This window comes from Halyomorpha halys, unplaced genomic scaffold, assembly GCF_000696795.3.
Source record: "Halyomorpha halys isolate HHAL.00 unplaced genomic scaffold, Hhal_1.1 Scaffold349.1, whole genome shotgun sequence".
Lineage (NCBI taxonomy): Eukaryota > Metazoa > Arthropoda > Insecta > Hemiptera > Pentatomidae > Halyomorpha > Halyomorpha halys.
Genome location: NW_027109825.1, coordinates 685,546 through 697,650, shown reverse-complemented (window position 1 = coordinate 697,650; position 12,105 = coordinate 685,546). Strand labels below are relative to the sequence as shown.

General features: G+C 35.0%; 2 protein-coding genes across 4 annotated transcripts in view; both read left to right on the top strand.

The window, feature by feature from the left end:
• The window catches only part of LOC106681586 (putative leucine-rich repeat-containing protein DDB_G0290503), a 48,103-nt gene that overhangs the window by 32,984 nt on the left and 3,014 nt on the right, over nt 1-12,105 (top strand). For all 3 annotated transcript variants that reach the window (XM_014421980.2, XM_014421979.2, XM_067047990.1), the window contains one exon: nt 7,683-7,822. In XM_014421980.2, the coding sequence (XP_014277466.1) occupies nt 7,683-7,781 (99 nt within the window). In that variant the 3' untranslated portion in view covers nt 7,782-7,822. The remainder of the gene's footprint in view (nt 1-7,682; nt 7,823-12,105) is intronic.
• On the top strand, nt 9,517-9,927 carry LOC136795902 (uncharacterized). The gene has a single exon (XM_067047992.1). It carries the CDS (start codon nt 9,517-9,519, stop codon nt 9,925-9,927), a length of 411 nt encoding a protein of 136 aa, XP_066904093.1.

The following is a 12,105-nucleotide window of genomic DNA, read 5'->3' as shown; positions in this document are numbered from 1 at the left end:
GTTTAATTTGGTTCACAATTGCATTCTTACTTTAGCCGGATTTGCTAGTTAAAAGTTGAATGAAAACCGATACATTCATGAAATTTACTACTATCAACAAAATTTAGCTACTGAAACAAATAAAGCAATGCATGATATAAAACATTATAGGTCAACACACCTACATTTAATTTTTAGAATAAGTGTTTGTCTTTGATAAGAGATTCTTGACTCTTTTTTATGGAATCTAAACCCTTTTGTCATAGTGACAATTACTGATAGTTTTATTGATTAAAATTCTACAATTAATAAAGGAATCTCTTGTCTGATTGTTGTTAAGTGTTTCTTTTTTTTTATAAATAGAACTCATATGTATTTTTAAAAATAAATAACAAGGATTCCATTTCTAACAGAAGGCCAATCGATCATATATTTGATCTGTGGTGAATATTTTAAAACCATTGATAAAGTAATGGAGAGGGTAATTAATTTTTGTTGACTTCAGCGCAAGAAATGATTTTATTAACCTACCTCATCTCTGGGTTGACTGGAGAGACATAGGTATGTTGGTGATTATGCTTATGGGGGATTATTTGGATATTGGTCCGAGCAGTGTTAGCATTTGTGAGAAATAAACATAATGTTTTAACCAACAGGACTAAGGGGAGGATACTGTCCATTAACGTGTTTATTCAGCACAATTATTAAAAAGAATGCCTACCTTTTAATAAATGATGTAGACTGGGTTCATTTTGGTACTAAGTTAATTTATTTGTACAGAAAGCATGAAGATCAAATTAAAAAGCTTGCCATATCAAGGAAGGCAGGACTTGTATTTACAAAGAAAATAAATAATATATAAGAAGATGGTCAGGATTGCGGTTAAAAGAGAAACAAAAATAGTTTACAACTATTTATTTTCCTACTTTTCGCCCCACTCTGCAGGGCTGTTCAAAGGTAAAGGTTGAACAGAAGCACATTAAAAATAAATAATATATGTGGGGAGTAAGACAGTATGTCTAGATGATAACATTAGCATGAAATTGAGTTTTCTAAAAGCTGACTGTTTGAGTACCTAGAATCCTAGGGTAATGTACATAAAAATAAATGAAGGATTCTGATGCCCCAAGATAGGTTCACAATTTAAGGAAGAACCTTGTGAGCAAACCTTTGGTGGACAGAATACTCTCAAAGAGAAATCCTAACGGTACACAGTTGGGCTTCTGAGCTAGTCAACATTGCCTGGAAAACATTAACTACTTAATTGATCATTGTAAATATGTATATATAATTGTAAAACTAATACCAAATCATTGTATATATATTATCAATAAAAACTCATTTAAACACCTCTCATATTTTTGCTGGGGAATGTATAAAATTACAACCCTTAAATTCTTACCCTCAGTGGAGCAGTCCCTCCTGGGACCAGCGGCCTCTTGGCAAATATTGTGACCTCCACCTTCAGCGGACTCACCCCTCTCCCTTAATGCCATGTGACAAAGAAAGGGAGAAGTCGACAGCTGTTACCCAATTAATGTCAAAATAAAGTTTTGGTTGAAATATGTTATTTTAAAATTAAAAGTTAAATATTAATAATTAATTTGATTGATAATAATAAATGTATCTTTTGTTGTTTGGTTGGTACATACAGAGACCGCCAAAAAACAACACTTGCGTAAACAATGCAGATCTACGTTTCAAGATTCACTGTGTAAGTCGTTTATATTGTTCTATCGACAATAAAAATTATATTGACTTGTTTTGTGTAAAAAACACCACAGAGACATTACTCAATGTTCTTGATGTTCGGTGTCTCATTTTCCAGTAAGCATCTGTCAGACTGATGATGTAAGGTCTTCATGGTTCAATCAGTCTTGCTTGTGAATGATGATTGTCATTTCTTCTAAAAAAAAGTATAAATACCTAATTTTCTTCAATGTTATGAAATTATACTAATATATTTCAATGTTGAAGTAAAAAAAGATTAATAAGTTAATTTAACCATAATTTACTGATAAATAAAGTAACTTTTAAATATTAACCTCGGTAAGGTAATCGATTTCTGTTACGTCAGCAGAGCTGCAGCGATAAAACAAACCAATACTGACAGAGATGTGATATATTTGGGAATGTATAATTAACAGGTAAACCACCAACTCGAGATAACTAGTAGTATTGATTGTTGTCAAGTTTGCGTTACTGAGTTAATTAACAGTTATCTCTGAGTATATTTATTTAGTTACGAATATCATTGTAGCTCCACAAATATGAAAAGAAATTACTCATACTTGACAATGTAAACTTTCAAGTTGTCACGTAGATGACCGTAAACTTGTTAATACTATAAATCTTTTTGTAATAGGATTGTCGAGGTGGCTGTGTTAGATCGGATGGTTCTTGAAGTTGTGAAGTATTCGACAAAGCGTGTTCCTGGAGATCAGGTAGAGTGAATGTACAGGATGAGTCTTACGGGTGTTAGGTTGGTAACATTTGTAGGTTATAACCTGAACCTCTAAGTTACCTTCAAGGCAGTTCCTCATGTTGTGTTGTGTGCACTTATTAATAAACTTAATCCTTCTTAGGGCGCGGTCAAGGATTCTCAAAATCGGGGCGCGGTGATCCTGACAGGCACACGATACATAAAAATTCGTAAAGTCCCTAAATCGCCGTATTTAATTAAACCAAAAATTACCGATCATCTTGAGGATGTAGACAATTAGGGAAAAATATAAAATAAATTTAAAACATTCCTTATTATTTATCTAGATACAGAAACCATAAAAAGTCAAAATGCGGAATTCACATATCATGGTTATGAATACAAATCAAAATAGGACCTTTTATCCTCGAAAAAAAAAATCAAAAAGGGATCACACATGAAGTTGAAATGTGTGGAGACAGAAATAAGTCGGATTCATCGTCCATCAAAGCCGATGAAGGATCGAAAGAACAGGGTGAAAAGCATGTTGCATAGAGTGGTTTGGCATGAGGGGTAAATTCCTTGGTCGCATTTCACACAGGTGTAGTTCATGAGCCGATGTATTCCTGTTTCCACCATGCTATCACAATATATGGACCGCTTTTGGAGGTGGGGAGGGGTTGATTTTGGACGATCATCAGTCGAGAGGGATCTTGAGACGAATTTTCAAGGTGTGAAGGCCGGATTTCAGCTGGCTTCTTCGCTGAAGTTGTCAGATACACAGTTCATGTGAGAATTCTTTGGGGAAAACTCTTTTTGGAATTCATTCCAATTGATCCCCGAGGTGAATAACCTAGGAATTGATCCCTCCCCAGTTCAATATAGTGTAGAGAATAGTCATTGGCGATTGATGTCTATTTCGCTGCACGTTGTATATGGCGCACATTTGGTTAGCAGTGTCACTTCCAGTTTTGTGAGCATTATAACACGTTATGACCTCAGGTTTTTTTTTTTCTCCAGTACTTCTATCAATGGCTTTGGTTCCGAGCACAGAAGAAACCAGGAGTACGCAATTATTCTTGCATGTGCAGAAAGACGCGATGAGCCTGACAGGCACACGATCCCCATTCATAAACGGTAATGGTACCTGATAAAAATTACTCTAACATAAGTATCGAAAAACGGCGAAGTGCTTGAATTTAATATCTGAAGTGAAAAATATCGACATTAGGTTTGTAGCGTAATCGGGCGCGGCGAGCCTGTCATATCAAAACACGTGTGACCTTTCTTGACGGCAGGAAATGAACTGACTGGGCGGGCTGGAACCACCCCACAAAGTTAGGAAACTACTGGGAGGTAGGGGTCACACTCGGCGCCTTTTTTGAAGAGACAGCAAAAAAACCGAATCCTGTGCCTGTCAGATCAGCCGCGCCTGATGCAGGGTTAAGTCTTTTCTTTACCATGCGTTTATTAATTATCATGTCCAAACATGGCGCAGTCGAGACTGCTTTAATTTGAACTTAAGAAGGGGGCGTGATTTTAGCCATGGAATTCAACAAACCTTCAGAATTCTACGTCAATGTGGATAATATCTCCGAGAGCTGCAAAAGATTCTGGACTGAAGTAGAAGTTTATTTTGTAGTCACAGAGACTGATAAGAAATCGCGAGAAGTCCAAGTAGCAAGACTGAAAAACTTCGGATGGATTAAAACTTTACATCCAATACAATAAATAAATACTGCAATACAGTATTAACGTCTTATACGTACCATCTCTTTGTGGCGTTTAATAGTCCACAGAGTTGACTAAGCAAAAATTGGCAGACAACATTGCGAATTTCCTCTTCTGGGAATTCTCCTCTTTAGGAGGCATTGATATACTCTGTGGATCAGAACATTCTAGTGACATTTTTTATAAATGTATATTTGTCTGTTAGTTCACTCTGGACACCTCCTCCTTCCAGTACCTTCTTTCCTTTCATAAGGACCGTCGGTACGTTTTCATCCTTCGAGGCTATACACCTAGATCCCATAAGACTCATCCTGTCCAATTATCTCCTAATCTGTTTAGTAAGAGCCGGGGTGAAAAAAGTTTAAAATTCAAAAACTGTTAATATCTAGTTATTCGCATAAAGTTTTGTCAAATATCATGAAAACTACTACTCTTACGAAGATAAACATTATAAATTACTTTATATTACATTTAAATATCTCATATTTGAGTGCTGGAAGACTTCTGTACGTCTTATAGTTCATGTGTTGTATTTGTTCATAAATCAAAATTTGGTTGTTCAGACAGCTTGAAATAAACATTTTGTGATTTAATTTTGTTGAATACAATGAAAACTATCAGTCCTACGAAGATAAACGTCATAACTATAAATCAATTTATTTTAGCAAATTTCATGTAAACTCCTACGAATATAAGCATTATAAACTACTTTATAGTTCATTAAATTAGCTTTAATTTGAGTACTAATATACATCTGTGCGTCAAATGAATTTTGAGATATAGATTTGTCAAAATAAATTCACTAACTACTGAATTTTCAGTACAATGTTTGTGAAATGCTGCTTTTTAAAAAGCTATATTTCACGTAAATAGTTCTATTATGGCTCATAGTTTAACAACTTTGTTTTACTTTAAATTATGTTTTAATCTGGACATATGGAGTTGAGCTTTGTGGCTCCACTAAACCTTCTAATTCCTCTCCTATTCAATCGTTACAATCCAAAATCCTCAATGCTCCTTACTTTGTCACAAATAAAATCATACATAAATACCTTAATGTTCCCTATATAACCGATCTAGCCCGAACCAAATATCACTCCTTCTATAATAAACTCTCTAACCACTCAAATCCCCTAGTTTCTAATCTTGCATCCTCTTCCATTCCTGACAATCCTCCGAGACGCCTGAAAAGAAGATGACCACGAGACCAGCTAATGTAAAATGTCATTAGAGTGCTACCAATGGGTAGTTTCTCTACACGCCTGTAACACTCCAATTTAACTTAGATCAGATTTACTATATGTATTATAATGTACAGTTGTAAATAGCAATAAATAAATATTAAAAAAAAAATTATGTTTTGTTAGGTGTTCTAGTGCTGCCGGTAATTTTAGAGATATAGTGCTTGGAATGAAAAATTAATTGTTTTTAACGTTCTGAAACAGCCACCATTTTTTTATTCCCTCTACCTATACTTGGTAGACTCATCAATTTTGACAAGTATTTATACATATTTTTCATTAAAGTAATCTAAAATTGGTGTGAAATATCTGCCTTTTTTCTCCTCTTGGGCTCTTGTACTATGTATTAACACGCATTATCGAGGCTTTCTTGTGTAGAGTGATGATTAATTAATTAAATTATAGAATGATCATTCAATCTAAAGAATTACGGGGTAATTAGCTGTTATTAGAAGTTTATGGTTTGACCTCTAAACATTAATTATAATTATCGTTATGCAATTTTATTGGCAACGTGCGTGTACATTCCTTATCTTTACAAATGGATTTATGATGTATATGAGTGGAAAAAAGAATACGCGTGACCTTTAATGTCAAATGATTCTTAAAATGACAATTCAATTGACAGATACTGCTCTACTGAGAAGCACCAAGTACTTGTAAGTTGTATGACAATGCCTGTTTATTACAGCAAAAGTGCTCCTGTTTAAAATCAAAGTAGGAACTGATAACGTGTTTGCTTTGTTCTCGTCTGTTATCATTCCTTATCAGCTTGTTAGAAATTTTTCCAGTCGAGTGGATTGGAATATAACAGCAATAAAAATGTTTAAAAAAATCTTATTGAACTTTATATAACTATATTTTTATGTTTTGTTATTTGTGATAAAAATTCGTTTAAAGAGACTTACTTGGAATCCACATACAAGACTGAAACGACAAGAAACTGCTCATAAGTTAAGGAACCGGTATTATAAATTTAAAAAATTGCCCCTTGTCCAACTATAGGTTCAGTCACTTTAGACGTATGGTTCCATATGTTCACATTTCCTTACAATTTTATAGGAAAGAAACCCAATAAAAACGACTAGGTTCCCAGAAGGCCCTTCAGACCCTTCTAACAGCCCTTTCAAGCCCTTAGTATCCTAAGGTACTATAGGGTAGCATCTTTGGTCGCATCCTCTATAAGGTTTATACTGCTGATATCCCAATCCACCCTAGCATGGTCCTTACTACCTACGCTGATGAAATATGTGTTTTGTCTGTAAAAAATGTCCCTATTACTTCATCACAAACTCTGCAGTCACACATAGCACATTCTTTGTGTCACAACTGGAGAATCAATATAAATTCCTTCAGATCACCTTTCCTCTCTTTCGTAAACCTGCCCTACGATATCTTTTTTTAATATCCCACTAACGCCTGTCGAACAGATTCGGTACTTATGACTCCATCTTGACAAGATACTTAATTGTAATCCCCCATATTAAGCTGTAACGACAAGAAACTGCTCTTAGATCCTCACACTAGACTGAAAAGACGGGAAACTGCACGTCGATTTCGACTATTACAGCTCTTACTTGACAAACGTTCTAAACTTCCAACACATTACAAAAGACTGACCTACATGACTGTAATAAGGCCAATCTGGACATATAGAGTTGAGTTTTGGGGGTCCACTAAACCTTCGAATTCCTCTCGTATTGAATCCTTCCAATCCAAAATCCTTCGTAAAATCCTCAATGCTCCTTACTTTGTCACTAAGAAAATCATACATAAGACCTTAACGTTCGCTATGTAACCGATCTAGCTCGAACCAGATATCACTCCTTCTACTATAAACTTTCTAACCACCCAAACCCACTAGTTTCTAACCTTGCATTCTCTTCCATTCCTGACAATCCTCCGAGGCGCCTGAAAAGAAGATGGCCACGAGACCAGCTAATGTAAAGTGTCATTAGAGTGCTACCAGTGGGTAGTTGCTCTACACGCCTGTAACACGCCATTTTAACTAAGACCATATTTACTAAATGTATTATGTAATATACAGTTGTAAATTTTAATCAAGTTATTAAAAAAATCATTTAAACTAGATAGTTAAGCATCCATATTATTAAACAAAGGCATTTATTTATACAGCCCCAAGGACTATACGACAATTTTAGAGATAGTGTAAACTTACGATTTTATTTATATTCTAAGGAAGTTTTAGCCTTTCCGACTTCTGTTAGTGGGTCAAGAATGCAGAATATTATAAGTCCAAAACTTTGTACAAAATGATCCAGTTTGTAACGTTGTTTATTTATTTACAGAATCGACCGCTTCCTAAGCAACAGACTGATACCCAGTGCAATTTACCTCCTTGCAGAGGAAGTAGTATTCACTCATCTAGTCGTGCGGCTAAAAACTGATCGTATCCAAGAAATATGAAGCAAAAAAATATTAATATATGGTAATGTATAATTTAAAAACTTCATAATTTTATTAATTAAGAATTAAGAGGGGGCACGATGGCAAGGCATACTACTAGCGCCAAGGACCCGGGTTCGAATCCGCCTGTGGAAGAAAATTATTTTCTGTTAAATTATAGCCCTGATTCAACTCAATGGGTTCTGGAGCCCTCCAGGGGATTTACCCAGCCCCATAAAGTGGGTTCCCTTAATTAGGAAGTAGTCTGGTCGTTGAGCGTGATCTTGAGGAAAACTAAATTATTGCTCCCTTACAAAGCACTGCACCCATACCTCTTCATGGATTGTAATGGTATAGATCTGTTTTGTTTGTCTTTAAGTATTAAGTAATAATTTTCAAAGAAACTCCGAAAGCCATTCCATGTCAATTCAACACACGTTTGGACCTTACCATCTGTATGAAGCATGCCCTCAACCGAATTGCCGGACACACTTCACTTTTGGTTGGCTGGTTGGGTTGGAGTGGACTGTATAATTGAAAATGAACATGATTAAATGAAAAATAAAATTCTATTGTTTAAGTTACAAATGGTGTAGTGGGTGGCCGAAAGAAAACATTTATGTTTAGATGATTAGTAAATTTTGAAGGCTGGGCTATGGAATTGTAGATAATGAGGTGGTTGATGATGATTACTATGTGGTGGTGAATGTAAATTATTGCTAGAAGAACTTACTCCATGGTTCTTTCTTCCCTCCACATTCTCATGCCTCTCTTCCCTCGGCTTCTGAGAACAACTCCAAGAGTTCTACTCACTCATCGTAGATTCCTGAGGAGAGACAAAAAAGAATAATGAACTGCTTCTACCAGAAGACAAGATGGCTCTCTTCTCACCTTAGTCTGGGTTGCTTCACTTGCCACCGAGAGCGCTGGAGTAGGTGAGATTTGCCTGTTGGCCACATGGGGCGCTAATCCTATACAGCCTTTCCGATTCAACCTTTCGGTTGCCGTAGGTTACCCGGAAAACTATCTATCTCAGATTTTCTTAAAATTGGGCAATGTTGTGTCAGAACATTCCAACAGCCCAAGGGCCGATTTGTTGTCGAAAATAAGTTTTGTAATTTGATTCGTAAATAAAGCAGTAGATAGCGATTCTACAACACTACTTCGGACAATGGGACACCATGTTCCTTTGTTCGACTCAGTCAGGTGTGGCGTCTATTAACGGAAACATACTCTTCGTCTTTATTTATAAAACCCTCCATAAATTCCTCAACACAGTTGCGCCAACTCAGGTAAAACTAAGCTTTTTCATAAACCTTTTGTTTGACATTGTTTACTGAAATTCTCGTTATTTTTAAATTTTTAGTGAATAAAAAATCATTAACAGAATTAAATAATATTTTTTTCTTATTCTTCAGAAAGAGACAAATCCATCGGCTTGTAATTTATATACCGTGCAAAAAATTGCATAGATTTTGAGCCAAAGGTGCTTAATTTTCTTAATTACTTTTTTCTTACTGAATAAATCAAAATAGCCTTTCCGGGAAAATCCTGAACATTTAACATAAAGCTTCACAATAATCGGATGAACGGTTTGGTAGCGCATAAAGTACCAACAAACAGGTATTGATATTTATATATTAGATTATACTTACTGTTGCAACTCATGGTTAGGGGTATAGGTTATAAATATGGGCCAGGCATTGTTAATAGCTCATAAACCTCGTGAGGCTTGCAATGAATAACGTAAGCTGCATGGTTCAGATCGGTGGACAGCGATTGGAGGAATTCCCCTCAATAAAGGGATTACCCCAGGGAGATGACTTAGCCTACCTTCTCTTAGATCTTGCTCTCGAGAAGGCAGTGAGAGATGCTGAGATACAGACAAATGCCAACACTGTACAGCTCCTTGCGTACGCGGATGATATAGATATCATAGGACGTTCCTTCCTGGCTGTATCGGACGTTTTCCTTGCTCTGGTGGGTCCTGCGAGACGACTTTGCTTGGAAGCCAATTCAGAAAACACAAAATATATGGTTACGGGGGAGGTGACTAGGCCAGGAGAGAGGGTGACCTTTGGGGAACACCAATTGGAGAAGACTAATGTTTTTGTATATCTTGGCTCATTGGTAATTCAAGAAAACTAACCTGAACAAGAGATTCAGCGTTGGATCATAGCGGCAAAACGGTGCAAGGGAGTTCCGGAGCAGTCCTCTTTCCAGAAAATCAAAGCTTTGGCTTTATAAGACGATAGTGCGCCCATCGTTTGTAAGATCTGTATTTCTAGAACCATGAGACATATAGATGTCTATTAGTACTCAAATTAATGCTAGTTTAATGTAAATAACAACGTACTTATCTATCTTATACTTATATATCTTCGTAGAAGTATTTTCATACTATTTACAAAATAAATTCATGAAATGTTGTTTGGGCAATATTTTTGATTTATGACGAACTAATATCTTTGGAACGTACGGATGTTTGCCAGTGCTCAATATCATGAAAAGTACTACTCCTACGAAGAAAAACGTCATGAACTATTTTACAGTACTTTAAACTATCTTTAATTCGAGTGTTAATTGACATTTGTACGTCTGATGGTTCTTGAGATATAGATTTCAAATATTAAATTCCCTAACTACTGATTTTTCTGTACATTTGTTATGAAATGTTGCTTTTTAAAATAACTGTATCTCGGGAACTATTGAACTTAAAATTCTCTGATTGGGCTCATATTTAAGAAAATATATAATAGTTCAAATGATGTTCTATTGGGCTGTCTAGTGTTGTAGGTAGTTTTAAAGAGATGGAGCTACGAAAGAAAAATTAATTTGTTTCCATTTATGTCTCAACATTCTATATTATATCATCAACAGTCCAAAGTTTTGGCCATCCTCAAGGACAATCTAACAATTAACAGCTTTTATTATACATTCATTTGTAAACATTTTAACAATAACATTATTATTAATAATTTAACTATTAATATTGTTTTGCATGTTATTCTGTCCAGGTCATAAATTACAAGTCAAATCACCATATGAAACAATAAATTAATAGGGAATCATATTAATTATTATAGGCTTACCTAAGCTTATGTCTAGTTACCTATTTTGTCTCAATTTCACTAATTTTTAAACTTTTTATTTTTAGATCAACTTAAAACTATCAACTATCATATAAACAAACTATTTTTAACCTTCCATACATTGAGGTCATAATTAATTATTTTTAGCATTTTGAAACCGCCGCTATTTCGTACTCTCCCTACCTATACTTGGCAGACACATCAATTTTTACTATTAATTAGACATAGTTATCATTACAGTAATCAGTAATTGGGGTTAAATAACTGCCTTTTTTTAATACTAGGACAACCAGGGTGTTGCTCCAACAATTATAATCCATTTTTGTTGCCAATTGTTGATGCTCTGAAATAAAATTGAAGCTCTTTCTATGTAAAGATTTTGTAGAACAAATTAAAGATCGATTTCTTGCTAAACTGCTGAGTCAGCTTGTACAAACGATAATGGTGATGACACACAAAACCTTCCACCCGTTCAGTTGCCAACTAGCCAATATTGTTGACACTGCAACCAGGAAGCAAAAGGAAACCTGCAGCTATGACTCACTGCGATGAAGTACTCTCTGGTTCCGTTGGGGCTGGAAAAATCCCTTCAGGGGGAGGGGATTTTCTTTCTTAAAAAATGGTTGTAAATTACATGTCTGAAAACCACTTATTCAACTATTTTGGCATTTGAAAATTGTTTGATTAAGGAAAGATCTTGATAAAGTTGCTTTTCTATTGTTGTTGTTTAGTTAAATCTTAAATTTTTAAATTATGTCTATTGTACCTATCATAAATTGGTACTGTTTTATTAGGGGTATCCATGATTCTTAGTTTAATATGTTAAATGGAGAAATATTTTCTTCTTTTACTATATTAAAACGATTTAACATATGACATGGTTAAGAGTCTGTTGAATGGAGAATGACGTCACGGAACAGACCAGCTGAGCTCGTCACCATTTTGTTTGTTGTAGTAACAAGCAATGTTCTATTATACATATTACTTGCTCGTAGTCTGTGTTAGTATTATTTTTGATGTTTTTATAACTCAATTAGCTTATCTTGATTCTCTTCCTCACAAGCTAGAAGGTCAGCAAGACTCTTATTTAGACATGTTGTAATAAATTACTTTAAAAACTTAGAAGCAAACAATAACACGAAATTTTGGAAGGAAAAGTTATAAAACAAGTTGCTCAGAAAATCCGCTAGGAGATGTTCATACATTTAAATAGGGCTGCTCACAATCCTAAACT